The following is a 15,258-nucleotide window of genomic DNA, read 5'->3' on the forward strand; positions in this document are numbered from 1 at the left end:
TATTTAAGATAAATAAGTTCATGTTCTTTATAAGCTTCCTATACGTTTATCATGGAACCAGTGGCATTGGCGATTCTAGGTTTCCTCAGTGTTATCACTTAACACATTGTTTACGATTTAAAGTGAGGCTAAAACCCTTGTAACAATTTTAATCAATTCATGGTTTCTCTGGAACATATTGTTAACAGTAAGAATGCCATATAAATGTAGCAGTGTTTGATTATTTATTTTTTTAACTTGACTAGAGATTTTACTTTGTTTTACCTAGATTTATTGATTGCAGAACACTATTTCAGAAAGTTACGTTTTTATTTTTTGCTTTGTTTATAGACTAGGAAATATAGGTTTTATATATACTTTGATGATTACTTTTTGTCCTCGCCTATATTCAACGATCCTGGCTATACAGCATTTTTTATTTTAACGCACGATTCAGTTCAAAAAATACGTATATCATTCCATTTACTGATTGGTCGGCCAAAATCAATTTGATATAGCACAGTAAATGTCGTAGTAGATTTTGTTTTATAGATTAGCGGCATGTGTCAACCTGAAGCTTAAAAGAATACATCGCTCTCGCGTGTAATTTTTTTTTCTTGCATCTGGCTCCGAAGTTGAAGTGTCCTAGACACCAGAAACTGCGAAAATCAAAATATATTTGGATCCGCCTATATTTCTTCAAGATTTGATTACAAAAGCGTCATACAACCAAAAATTACAGCTCAAATTTGTGATTTTTGTAACTATCAATGTGAAAGCAGCAACCGCGAAATTACAGACACGCAATATAGAACAAATACAACTGCAATATTATGAGGCAGAAAGTCACGTGTGCAGGCCTCCGGAGTCGACTGAGTCGGTTAATTTGCAGTCGGACACGGGAATCGGGACACTCGGGTTGGCAGTAGCAAATTCGTAAAAGCTGCACATTGTAAATCGTACAAAATGGAATAACATAGGATGGTTACCAACTTATTGGGTGGATGAGTAGTATCTTTTAACGGGCGTTGAGTAGTATCTATTAACGGGACCTACATGGAGTGGAATGGATTGCACACACCTCTATTAACGGGCTTCTCTATATCCAGCCAAATTTAACTTATGTGAATGGGTAGAACACAGTGTTGTGCAATCCATGCCACTCCCTGTAGGTCCGTATATCACGACCTGATCGGGTATCGGCTCCTTACCGATATTATCGGAAACTATAAATCTGACTATTTTGTTAATTACAGGCTCTAACTTCATTGCAGCTCTAGTTATGTTACAAAATTAACAGTTAGTAGGGTTGTGGTCTGGGCCAAACCTCTTGTTACAATATGTATATTGTATATATATATATATATATATATATATATATACACGGTATTTTTTTTTGATTTCCTAAGCAAGCTTACCAGGTTTCTATTAAAGCTAAGAAACTGTCAGGCCTAATAATCATTCCCTCAGAGACGCACACATTGGATCGTTAGAATGTTGCCAGCAGTAAACAGAGATAAATCTGCTCGGATCATTCTTCATGCTAAAAGTGTTGATTGACGGCGGAAGGTCCAGCTTGCTATTGTCACTGTAGCAAATAACCGCCTGCCCGAAAGAAAAGTTTGCATTTTCACCTTCTTTGAGCACAACATTGTTTTTAAACTTTAATTTAAAACAAAAGATATGCGGACTGATACCAATATGGTAATTCAATTGAATTAGCAAAAAAAGGGTGCGCATACGGGTTTTAACAAGAATGGTTAAAGTTTTTAATGTTATATAAGTGGTTTTAAGGAGGAAGTTGATGCCAAAGTAAAGAAATGTTAAAATATAGCATGTTTTACCACAAAACTGTAGCTAAAAGAGTTAAACACAGATGTTTTTCTTTTGAGTAATGTTTATCGACATTAACCTATGACGTAATGCTATTAGGTAATAACTAGAAACTCATGTTCTTCAGGTATATAGAAACCATGTAAATACACAGATGTTTAATTTTAGGCTGTTTTGAACTCACCGCGTTCATCCAGGTCGATGCGCTCATGAGGCTCAGGTTTTTATAAGGGTGATGAAATCGATGAGACTCAACAAGTGGAACCTTAAGCTTATATGTGATTATATAACCAATGTTGGCATCATCGCCCATATCAATCTCTCTACAAAAGTCGACGAATTTCCCATTACTAACAAAGAGAAAACGACGTGTTTTTTTCTATTTGATAAATTATGCAAGAACTGCATATAGAAAAGATATCTATCGCATATATGGTTATTAACCTGCCTGATTTTTACAATTCTACTGATTCGTTTAAATAAGCAGGCATATTGTAAATGTTGCAGGGAATTTATCTGAATTCGCTTTGAAGGCAGTTTGTTACGATTTAGAAGTTTTAGTCCCTAATATGAGGGTTTTAATGAAATTAATTCAATTTTTTGTTATGATTAACCTAAATCCAAACACTTAAACCTAACGTATAAGAGAATATTCCGAATTAGGACAATAATAACCAAAATTAGGTTAATGATCTGACATATATGTGATTAAATTCTTCAAAGACTTCTAACTAAACATTAATGATAAAAGCCTAACTCACCCGACAAAAGGAAGCATCTTTTGCGCGAGAGGCCTTGTGAAACATACTCCCCCGCCTCCGGTCCCAAACTCGAACCGATTATTCTTCCACTGTAACGTAAAAAAGGGTTTGGAAGGCAATTAAGCACCAACAAGGAGTTAAAGGCATCGGAGTGAACGGGTAAATTGATCATTTTAGCGCCTTAGCCATTGCCGTATCCAGGGGCGCACGCAGAAAATTTTCCAGGTGGGGAAATCAGGGGCTTAACCAGAAAATCAAAACGGGGGTCCTGAATTTTCAACTTATGGAATTCCCCTATTTTTCGTCTGACGTTAATGAATAATGACGTCATAAAATAGTGACAGTATGACGTCATAGAACTAATCAAAAACAGCCAAATACGTCCAGCAAAACGATCACGTGCGTCGTCGACAACCCTGTCAGGCGCCAGCTGCGAAATCACGGTGTACATGTTAACTTCAGGCAAAAAAAAAACAAGACCGTGAAAAATGTGTGATTAATTGTGGTAGAATCACACATAATTCGACTATCAGCAGCGCAGTTTTCAAGTTCCATGATTACAAGCACGTCTTTCACCACCTGCAATACTAAATTAAGATGATCGTAATGTCGATGCTACACCAACATCGGATTTTTTAAGGTATCCCTAACTTAAAAATAACTATACCAAATCACGGTTAAGTTTTCGATAAAGCCGTAGAAATATCATATCCTGGTAATTTCCGTCTTTAAACGTTTATATTAAATTCAATAAGTAAAAGTTGATTCAACAAGGTCTTATTTTAAGGGATATTTTGTCGCGGTTTATTTCAATTAGAAAACAATTTTAAAACCATACTTCACGCTCAAAGCCATACCCAAATTGAAATATCCAAGGTACCAAATTAAACCTTTAAAAAAGAACTGTGGAATATTTTATATCAAGCAATTCGTATTTCATTCAAATAAAAATGCAACAATCTTTCTTATTCTCATAAACGGGACCACACAATAAGACCTAAAAGCAGCAATACCTAGAGCACAAAAATCTATAAAGCCATTGTATTAAGACCAACGACATAATAAAGCCAAATACACAGTAATATACATGACAGAATGAAAACGTAATCGTTTGTCTGAATAAGTCCTAAATTCATCGGAATAAGGCGTATGGCCAAAATAACGTCTGGAACTATGGGAGGGGGTACGGGACGATCGGGGACCATTGGTCTGGCACCGGCCGTTTTGGAGTCGACGTTTAGGCGCCCTAATTTGAATAGCGCTGTCAGGGCGCCGCTATTTTGTCCCCGTTTGGGGTTATTGATGGGTAATAGATTGGGTTACAAAATGGGTTAGGGTTGAAATTATTGGCGGAGTTAGTAACTAATGCACTTAGGGTCTTAGGGATGTGGTTTGGGGTAGGTAAAATGTTGTATAGGCCTGCTTCTGGTTTAGGACTTATTCTGATTTAGACCGTATTACGGCTATTATAGGTATTATAGTCCTGATTTTTGATGTTTTCCTTATTTCGATCTTTTGACTGGAGTGTTTTTTTCAATTAGCAATTGAATCTTGCTTTAATTTTACTGACTTAATACCACTACAGCCAATATTTCCACAGAGAAAATCTGAGTTTCCTTTGTACTATTGCGATCCAATGCAATACTAAACCTGTTTAATATTTACGCTTGATTATAGTTTTGTTTTTTACCGTCCATAACAATTGGTCCTTGCTAAAGGTTAAAATCTGATTCGCTAAAATCTGAAAGAAAATTCGCAATATGTATACAAATAGTTAATACATTTCACGGCTTTAATTTAGTTTAGCGCCCAACGAGTTATTGCCGTTGAAGTTTGACTTTTTCGATTCAGATTCGGTTCGGGTTCAAGGATTTTTTCGGAATCCCGTTCAGTTTCGGTTTCGGTTTCGAGCATTTTAGAAGTTCCGGTTCAACTCCGGTTTAACCTTGGTTATTTTAAAACCGGTTCATAAAGTTCCGGTTCGGATACAATATAAGTTGCGTTAAATCTAAAAATGTGGGTCAATAAATATAGCCTAGAGAATAATCTTTGAATTGTAAGTCATTTAATCTAAGTTGCATAACGTATTAAAAATCAGCAACTCATTAATAAAATATCTAAAAAATAAAATAACAAGTTTATTTAATTATTATTATTCATATTTTTTCATAAAATTTCGAAAATGGCGTAACTTGACTCTGTAAAATACAATATGTGACTTCATGCTGGAGTGAACCACTTTTGTTTACAGGTTCGGGTTCGGTTAAGGTTCAGGTTCTTTCAAATTATTCGGTTCAGCTCAGTGGTGGGATTCAGCCGGTTCGCACCGGTGGCGAAATTTTATGAGATCAGCAAACTGGTTAGCATTACTGGTTAGTGTCAATGGATTTTTGCATCTTATTTCATGCATTAATTTTAAGATCCAAGTAGCCCACGTGTTTGTTCGGTTTTTCAAATGCGCAATGGTCAAGGTCGCACGTAACACTTTTACATTTTGAGTTAATTGCTATAATTGTAGTAATTTTTTTGTGTGATTGTTTGTCTAAAAATGTAATTGTTGCATCATAAGTACAAGTCATGAGACAGCTGCTGCTTTTTAGTGTGGCTGACTGTGGCTGTTAGCCGGGATGACATTCAGCCGGTTCGCAGTTCGCAACATTCGCTGGAACCTGAGGCTGCATCCTTGACCCCTGGTTAAAAAAAACACTGCTTGCAAGCGTTGTGCCAAACACAAATAAAGAAGTTCGTTTTATATCATCACCTGTAGATTTTACGACATCACATATGTAGACCAATTATTACCTGCGCATGGTCCATACTTTTACAACCGAGGTAAACGGACTCGTTCCAGTGATGTTTGTTGAGTTCTTCCAAAAGTATTTGGGGGTTTACATAATTGTCGTCATCGAAGCGACACCACCACCTTTGTGACGAATACCGAAAAAAGTCAAGTTATTTTTACTGAATAAATTTAGGAATAGCTTTGAAATACTTTTTTTATTAGATTGTTTATATAAGTCAAAATAAAGACTCATTGTGGAAAATTTCGAACTAAAAGGATGAGTTACCTACTTTTTGTTTGTGGGAAGAAACAAGTCGAACTCAGCACCAGTTTTGCAGCACAAATCAACTCTAAACAACAACAAGATGTATTTAAAAAATTAAAGTGAAAACGAGAGTATTTAAAATAAAAAAAAATATTTAAAAGACATGTTGTTTCTTGAAGTGTATTTTTGAAAGAACTGGAGATACATTTAAATAAAACATGATTTGTCAAAAATCCCCCAGGAAAAGTAAAGTGTTGAACCTTTTGTAAGTATTTCCGCAAGATGTGCTGTGCAAACGACCATTGGTTTTTAGTCGGTATTCTTCATCAAAATCATCCGTTAAAAAATAGATCTGCATATAAAGTTTGCAATAAATAGTCTGTACAATTTCCAGCATAAAAATATGTATAACCTATTGCATACCTGATCTCTCGAAACTTTTTTATACCAAGTGTTGAGAATCATTTCCAGTCTTCCAATTGAACGATGATTTTTTTTGCAAGTTTTAACGGTAAAAAGCACATCATTCAGCACAATACGTGCGGGGTCAACTTCAAGTTTCTCGTAACTATAAGGTCGAATGTTATTTTCAAACTTATTTTCCACCGTGAAGTTGTAGCAAAAGAAGAGCAAGAGGAAAACACAAGCCATGCAGGTTGTCCTAGTAACATGTCTATTGCAGGCGAACAAACACCTTCGATTCTTTACAAGCATTATAATTTTTTTCTGTAGTGAAAAATGCATTAGGTGCGGGTTGTAAAAACTCTTGATGCAAGAATAAGATTTAATAAAAAAGGTGCTGCTTAATAGCGTAACATTTCAAGTAATGCGTTAGTAGTATGCACTCCATAATTTGAAGTTAAAGCGGAGGCAGCAAGTCAAAAGCTGACACGCAGCGAAATGGTACATTTATTAAGTTTGCTATAACTCCAACAAATGCAAGTTAATTATAATAATTTGATGCACTCAGTTTTGGTATAGCTATTGCGTTAAGTTTAGGGTCTTGGTTATTCGAGCTTTACTAGACAAAAAATCATACGGATAAAAATATGTGACGTGACGTCACAAGGTAACACTATTTTGGACGTTATAAAAATCTTAAGAAAGCATTGGTTATCGTTTGCTCTGGCGCTAAATGTTAGTCTAAATCTTTTTAACGAATGGGCGTCAAAATATTAAAAAAATAAAATATTTTAGAAAAGAATTGGAACATTCGCCTGTCGATCGAAATATTGGTGTTACATTTATTTTGCAATAACATGATTATATTAGGCAAAAATTGCTTTAGGATGTTGTAAAAAACAAACATATTTTTACAAATACGGCGTTACGAACCGTTCCGCCTTACTTTAATCACTAACAGCTGGGTATTTTGTCTGTGTTGGGTTATCAAATATATTTTGTTTGGACTTGAGGCCAGGTTGGCGGTAGCAAAGGTTTCCCCAAGGTTTGGGGTTAGGATGAGTATTTCTTTCACTTTTGTCGCAAAAAAACTCCTAAAGCATTTAAACGAAGACGCTCGTGTCAAGACCTTATTAAGTCTTACTCAGCAGCCTGAAATAATTATCTAATAATTGCTTCCTACAACCATCTCGTGATTATCTCAAGAAACTATACATAAGTTTATTTTTGTATTTTTGGTATTCTACAAGAAACTGAACCTGAACCGAACCCGAACGAAAGCGGTTCACTCCAGTATGACGTCACAACTTGCATTTCACAGAGTCGAGTTACGCCATGTTCGATATTTTATGAAAAAAATATATAAATATTGATTAAATAAAACGTGGAATTTATTATTTTTCAGATATTTGAATAATGAGTTGCTGTTTTTAATACGTCACGTAACTTAGATTAAATGACTTACAATTCAAAGATTATACTCTACATTTATTGACCCACTTTTTTAGATTCAAAAGAACTTATATTGTATCTGAACAGGAACTTTATGAACCGGTTTTGAAATAACAAGTGTCGAACCGGAGCTGAACCGAAACTTTTAAATTGCTCGAAACCTAAACCGGAACTGAACCGGAAAAGTCAAACGGTTCGACTCCCTGGTCACAACACAAAAAATATGTGGTTTTTGTTTGTGCCACAACACGTTCTTTTACAATTTGTAACTACTCCATAAGAAATGTGCGCTAAAAACACGTAGAAAACAAATTTAAAAGGTCAAATACAAAACGCCTGTTTCGCGATTAAGAAAGTTTAGTTTATTGAGGGCGACAAAAAACAATCATAAACGTCTTCAAATAAACTATTCAAGCGGGCGCTTTCTGCTCCCAGTTCAAACTCAGACACACCAAGTTTAAAAACTTTTTCACAGCAGCTCACTTTCACTTTGACTCAAATGAAAACCGGATAAACTAAAGGCTATCTATGTCTAGAACTCTAGGCCGACGTTTGCTTTGATATATTTTTCTAACCCTTTATCTAAAAAGCACATAGGCAGACAAGACCAAATGAAAGTAGACGGGTTGAGGTTGTTGTATATTTTGTCAGAGTGTATTTTTCAGGGCCTTATTTTCATGGGTGGTTAAAAAATTGGGTCATTATAAATAGGGTTATTTACCAAGTTAATCTTTGTAATATTATATATTGCACTTTCGTTTATTCGTTTTACGGTTTATATTAAGTTGTACTTTCTCTTGACTTGTTTCTGCAAGAAAAAACAGATATGGGCCGAATATTTTCTGCATTTACCTATGACTTTACAGATGCAAAAGAACTTTTAATGGACAACTTTTCTTTGACTTTTTTTGCAAGACGTTTGCATCCCCGTCTACTATACATTCAGTATATTTAAACCGAGTTTACCGCAAATCGTAAATGTATTCATTTCTTTGCTGAAGTTACGGAACTAAATTTAACTACAACTCAATCAATATACAGGCGGGTTAGGGCTGGAAATATAAAGCTTGTCTTCCACAGACCATTTTCTAATTTCATTCTCTGACGAAATATTATGAGGGTCGAGCGAGAGGAAAATATATCCCTCGACAAGCCCATACAAAATATCCTATTCTTCTTTGTTACGGTAAAGTTCACGTTCGGCTGTGCTCGGCTGCTGCACAACAACCTCATTCACACATGGTGTCATCTAAATAACGTCTGGCTGATTTAAGGTCACTCATAAACCTCGCCCATTCAATTATAGCGCCAACTGAACAGGTCGGGTTGTGCTTGACTGCCGCATTATAACCCAGGGCAGAGCTACGGAGTCGGTTAGGTACATATATCCCAAAGCGCCGAAATGAGGCTTACAAAAGCCAAAATGAGACTGATTCTTTAAATACAATTGTTCTATTAAATTTTGAATTGTTTTTTCGTATAAAGTAAGGTATATTACGGAAATGTAATAAAAAAATGTGATTAAACGAGAAGGGGGCGCAAATTTTATAGTTTGCGTCCGTGCGCAAAATACCTGGCTACGTCATTGAACCAGGGTTAATATTAACTATTTATTTGCGCTATCCAATCAGCACTAACACAAACAAAATATCATTTGCCAAAGACATCTGCACGCCGTCTGCGAATTTTTGTTCTACCATTTGTTTATCGCCAATGACTAAACATTTATTTTTATGTCTTAGCGTTTACATAGTTATAGTAGGAAACTCACAACGCCCTAACTTAAGGTTTGCAAATAAAGTTTTTGCTGTTAGAATATAACTAGAAAACAATTCGTACGAATTAAATATAAAAACAGAAATTGCTTCTGTTTAGACCAGCGGTTTCCTAACTTTGCAAATAAATATGCCTGGTGAACACATTGCAATTATTTTGATATTTCGCGGTCAGTTCAGCCATGTTTCTTGCAGTACACTATATAGTGCAGTCACTATTCTTTAATGCAACAACTTTCTAACTAATGCGATCGATTCACTGATAACAGGTACTACAGCATAATGGATGCTTTACAATGTCACAAGAGACACCATAAAACAAGCTATATGATCGAATAATAAAGCATAACTAAAGACAATAATGATCAGATAATGTTTAAATATAGACTAACGTTTAACGACATTGGCTAAAGCCTAATATTGAAAAACTTAAAGAATAGTTCTCCTTGCGAATCGTCTGAAACTGCTGTACAGACCCAGTTGGACTGCTGGTTTAGACTAACTTTGAACGTAAATAATAAGGACAAACAAAACGTATTCTACAGCAAACTACATTCGGTATATTTAAACTGAGTTTTTAGCAAATCGTAAATACTTATGCTGCCATATAGTTGAAAGTACGAAACCCAATTAACATAAATTGAATCAACATACAGGCGAGTTAGGGCTGACAACTATGAACAGAGAAAAGTTCCATATTTCATTCTCTGCAGTAGCGAAAAAAATATTCGATTGTCGACCAAGCAGCAAACATATTCGTCAAGGGAAACATCGGGTTATTTTTTGTCACAGTGAAGTTCACGCTGGGCTGTGCTTGGCTGAACACAACAGCTTCACCTTATTCAACCAGCAGGCAAACTCGTTGGCTTGTTAATAAAAAAAGTCTCCTGCACGAACATTTCGTGTCATATTTTGTTTGCAATTTGCACCCCAGCTGAAGGCCACTTGGTAAATAGACTTCTAAACCCTTAAAACGTCATCTACATATAAGCTTCCATCGTGTCTGGATATTTAAAGTCTTTCCGAAATATAGTTTTACTGCAAAACTCTGGACAAAAAACGGTCTGAAACAAACCAAAAAAAAAACATAAAAAAACTAGACAGGGTTGCGGTTGTTCTATGCTTTGTCAGGGGATATTTTTCAGGGACTTATTTTTATGTAAGGCTTAATAATTGGGTCATTATAAATAAGGTTATTTACCAGGTTAATTTTTGTATTTACCAGGTTAATTTTTTTCGTTTTACGGTTTATATTAAGTTGTAGGCTACTTTCTCTTGGCCGAAAATTTTTTTGCCTTCGCCTATGACTTTACAGATGAATAAGAACTTTTGATGGACATATACAAATCCCAAAACTTTTCCTTGACTTGTTTCTGCAAGCAAAAACAGATATGGGCCGAAAATTCTCTGACATCCCTTCCGATGTAAATGCAAATATTTTTCCATAAAAAAACGCTTAGTGTTTTAACCCTCTCTCCCCCTTGGCCTCTAACCCAGCGTTTCTCAACCGGTGCGCCGCGGCGCACTGGTGCGCCGTGGAAGGTTGCCAGGTGCGCCGCGAGCAAAAGGAAAAATATTGTGATATGTTTCCTATTGAGCTTAGCTCATTGATTCCACAGTACTTTTTTAAATATAAAACACAATAAGACCTTCAAAGTAACAGCATCTAATAATAATCTATAATACCATAGTGGTAAGACCATCGACATAATAATGCCAAATTCGCAGTAATTACCACGACAGAATAAGATATTAAATAGTCTGGATAAGACCTAATCATGTCGAAATAAGTCCAAAGTTAATCGGAAAAATACTTACATGGACAACATAACGTCCAAGACTGTAGGGAAAGTGTGTATGGGATGATTGTGGGGACCTGCCTGGCATTGGCCGTTTGCTGTCGACTCTTGGTCGCCGCTGCTTTGGCCCTGTTTGGGCTTGTGGGCGGTTAGTTGGTGGTGTTAGCAATTGCGTTAGGGTCTAAAATGTTAGGGGAGTTAGTGATAGTTATAGGGGGGATATTAGGTATTAGTCCTATATTCGCCATATTCCTAACTGACTTTCATTCCGAAGTTGCTGTTGTTCTTATTTTGGTCTCAAGGCTAGATTTCCTTTACAGATATGCAACTCTAAAGCCTATATAACAAAAAATTGCAAGCAATTTATAAGAAATACCGGTACACCTCAAAAATTTCGCGCTCGCTTCCCTCGCAAGGTGCGCCGCTTCGTTTTCAAATGTCTCTACGTGCGCCACCAAGTAAAAAAGGTTAAGAAACACTGCTCTAACCAAATAAAAAAAACAAATTATTTTCCCCTATTAATAAAAAACCTACAATCAATTAAAATACTATATGTTTGATGCCCCTGAAGCAATAAACAAAAAACAGTCTCCACTAGGGTTCCTCTTTTTCCCGGATTTTTTCACTCCCTGGAAACGGGATTGAAAAATGAAACTTCCCGGGAATCCCGGGAACCCGACGAAAAAATTATGCATAAATTTATGTCATTATGACGTTTGAATTTTTTTTATTTTAGCTTCAAACATTTAATAAAGCTCATTTATGGGCGTTCTTTCACCTATGTACGTGGAAAGTTAAAAAACCTATGTACGTGGAAAACAAAACAAAAAAAATACCGCATACCACAACTCATATTGTTTGGGTTAGTGTTTAGGGAGAGGGTTGATCAAGTATTATTATGTTTATTATTGATAATAACGCTTGACCAACCCTCACCCAAACGCTAACCCGCACCCTAACCCAAATAATATGCGTTGTGGTATGCGGTATTTGAAGACCGTATTTTTTATTAATTTATACGTTCATAACTGAAGAAGCGCCCATTTATGTTCTGTAGTATTGCTTCTGCAATCGTACAAGACCTTCTCGTAATAAAGTCAGGACCCTTATATGTTTTTATTCGAAAAAAAGCGCATGCAGTTTTATTGGTAGAATAAATTTAATTAAGTTTTTCCGCTGGTAAGCGCAAATAAAGCAACTCAGGCAACGACGTTAACATGGTTGGTACTATTTTTTTCTTTATATTAGTCAAAAACGACAATATTTTTTAAGTTTTTCTATGTTGCCGAATAACATGGATATAAAAAATTTCCCGGGATTCAGGATTGTTAATTCGCGGGAAATCCCGGGAATTTCCCGTCGAAACATTCCCGGAGAAGAACCCTAGTCTCCACCCGGAAGAAAATATTTCATTAACAAAACACTATTTTTAATTTTTTTTTCAACCCCCCTTTACAAAAATGCACCCCTAACCCTTGGGCCCAAATCACAAAAATCTACAAGCTTCTTGATCATTTTTTTGGTCTAAATTCGAATTAAGAACAACCAACAGTTTCTTATAAATCAACTTTTTGTATTAATTTGTCATACAACCACCCGATTGTTGGGTTGTTAACCAATGAAAACAAACAAGGGATTCGTAGTATCATTTTTATGGTTTACTAGCGATTTGATTTACATAAATAGCATATTGGCGAACACTACAAAAGGGAGGTATATTCAATTTGAGCACAGTAAATGTCGTAGTAGATTTTGTTTTGTAGATTAGCGATATGTGTCAACCGAAAGCTTGAAAGAATACATCGCTCTCGCGTTCAATTTTTTCCCCTGCATCTGACTCCGAAGTTGAAGTGTCCTAGAGACCAGAATCTGGGAAAATCAAAATAACTTTGGATCGGCCTTTCTTTCTTCAAGATTTGATTACAAAAGCGTCATACAACCAAAAATTACAGCTCAAATTTGTGATTTTTATACCTATCAATATGAAAGCAGCAACCGCGAAATTACAGACACGCAATATAGAACAAATACAACTGCAATATTATTAGGCAGAAAGTCACGTGTGCTAAACATAGAACAACAAGGTTCAGTTATAGACGCAGGCCTCCGGAGTCGACGGAGTCGGTTAATTTGCAGTCGGACACGGGAATCAAGACACTCGCGTTGGCAGCAGCAAGTTCGGAAAAGCTGCACATTATAATTCGTAGGGTGGTTACCAATTTATTGGGTGGATGAGTAGTATCACACCTCTATTAACGGGCTTCTCTATATCCAGCCATATTTAACTTATGTGAATGGGTAGAACACAGTGTTGTGTAATCCATGCCACCCCCTGTAGGTCAATATACTACGACCTGACATCAGGTATCTCTGGTTACAATATATATACGGTATTTTTTTATTTCCTGAGCAAGCTTACCAGGTTTATATTAAAGCTAAGAAACAGTCAGGCCTAATGATCATTCCCTCAAAGACGCACACATTGGGTCGTCAGGATGTTGCCAGCAGTAAACAGAGATAAATCTGCTCGGATCCTTCTTCAAGCTAAAAGTGTTGTTTGATGGCGGAATGTCCAGCTTGCTTTTGTCACTGTAGCAAATAACCGCCTGCACGAAAGAAAAGTTTGCATTATCACCTCTATTGAGCACAACATTGTTTTTTAAAATTTAATTTAAAACGCAAGATAGGCGGTATGATGCCGATATTGTAATTCAAATTTTTTTTTGTTTTTTTAGTAAATGTGTTCTGTAGTCTGCATAGATTGGCAACGTTTCGTTGTGCATGTTTAGTCTGCGCATTCGAACAGCGAAAAAAACCTTTCTCCTTAAAACCACTTACACAACATTACAATATACTCCTTACTAAAGCCCGTATGCTCATCCTTATTTCACCCGGTGCGATTTGTTTTAGACGCTTGTAGCGTTCGTATTAGGATAATTCGGGGCTTTGAAGCGTCTGGAAATTTTACGCTTGAAGCGGACTGTATTAGAACTGCATGGATACAGGCGAACAGCGAATGCGCAGAATAATCATCCTTTGGTGTGAAAGATAATAGCCAGGATCCGCATTATTCACCAGTACAGCAAACACGTATAATTAAATATATTTCCTGAACCGAAAAATAAAGCCATTCCCTACGTGATTTTACTTATTTTGAATTAGCAATGCTTTAGCAACCATAAAAGTCTCTAACCTGCTATTAACTGCAAAATAATCTAGCAAAGCTAGCAATTCAGGTCAGACACATTAACCAGATCTTAAAAAGATATATATATATTTCGCCAACTAAGGCATCGTCAGTATATCTTAATTCGAATGAATCTTATTGCTAGCTTTGCTAGATTATTTTGCTGTTACTGATCAGGAATTAAGGTCGACATTTATCTTGCAAGGGTCAAGGTGATTTCTATTATTCACATATTCAGTGCAACACTGCTATTAACTGGGTAAAATTGTAAACATTTATAATATGCAAACCTGTAGGATAAAAAATCTATAGTTTGCAACGTTTCGTTATGCATGTTTGTCTGCGCATTCGCTGTTCGCCTGTATCCAGTTCTAATACAGTCCGCTTCAAGCGTAAAATTTCTAACACATGTTCTACCACAGACGCTTCAAAGCCCCGAATTATCCCAATACGAACGCTACAAGCGTCAAAACAAATCGCACCGGGTGAAATAAGGATGTGCATACGGGCTTTAGTAAGGAGTATATTGTAATGTTGTGTAAGTGGTTTTAAGGAGAAAGGTTGTCGCCAAAGTAAACAAAGGTTTGAATATATAAGTTTTGCCATAAAACTGTAAAGTTAAACACAGCAGTTTTTATTTAAGTAATGCTTATCGACATTAACCTATGACGTAATGTTATTAGAATAGGTAATAACTATAAACTCATGTTCTTCAGGTAGAAACCCACACGGATGTTACATTTTAGACTGTTTTGAACTCACCGCATTCATCCAGGTCGATGCGTTCAACAAGGCCAGTTTTTTATACGGGTGGTAAAAACGATGAGACTCAACAAGTGGAACCTTTAGCTTATATGTGATTATATAACCAAGATTGATGTCATCAGCCATCCCAGTCTCTCTACAATCGTCAACGAATTTCCCATTTCTAACAAGAAGAAAACAACATCCCATTACTAACAAAAATAAAACAAAAAATATTTTGAGAATTACTAATTTTAAAATCCTAACTCACCCGACAAA

The 15,258-nt window shown here is 36.0% G+C and overlaps 2 protein-coding genes across 2 annotated transcripts; both read right to left on the reverse strand.

Annotated features, from left to right (window-relative positions):
* Nucleotides 1-484: 484 nt before the first annotated feature.
* Nucleotides 485-6,537, reverse strand: LOC146164735 (fringe glycosyltransferase-like). The gene is made up of 8 exons (XM_083382798.1): nucleotides 6,044-6,537; nucleotides 5,881-5,972; nucleotides 5,646-5,705; nucleotides 5,376-5,496; nucleotides 2,574-2,662; nucleotides 1,997-2,162; nucleotides 1,398-1,584; nucleotides 485-638 (listed from the first exon to the last, which is right to left on the reverse strand). Exons 1-7 carry the CDS (start codon nucleotides 6,362-6,364, stop codon nucleotides 1,438-1,440), a joined length of 996 nt encoding a protein of 331 aa, XP_083238924.1. The 5' UTR covers nucleotides 6,365-6,537; the 3' UTR covers nucleotides 485-638; nucleotides 1,398-1,437.
* A 6,970-nt stretch (nucleotides 6,538-13,507) lies between these two features.
* Nucleotides 13,508-15,258, reverse strand: LOC146164736 (beta-1,3-N-acetylglucosaminyltransferase lunatic fringe-like). The gene is made up of 3 exons (XM_083380808.1): nucleotides 15,251-15,258; nucleotides 14,998-15,163; nucleotides 13,508-13,654 (listed from the first exon to the last, which is right to left on the reverse strand). The coding sequence occupies exons 2-3, from the start codon at nucleotides 15,124-15,126 to the stop codon at nucleotides 13,508-13,510; spliced, it is 276 nt and encodes a 91-aa protein (XP_083236934.1). The 5' UTR covers nucleotides 15,127-15,163; nucleotides 15,251-15,258.

Source organism: Ascidiella aspersa, chromosome 2 (genome assembly GCF_963924565.1).
Source record: "Ascidiella aspersa chromosome 2, kaAscAspe10.2, whole genome shotgun sequence".
NCBI classification, from domain to species: domain Eukaryota; kingdom Metazoa; phylum Chordata; class Ascidiacea; order Phlebobranchia; family Ascidiidae; genus Ascidiella; species Ascidiella aspersa.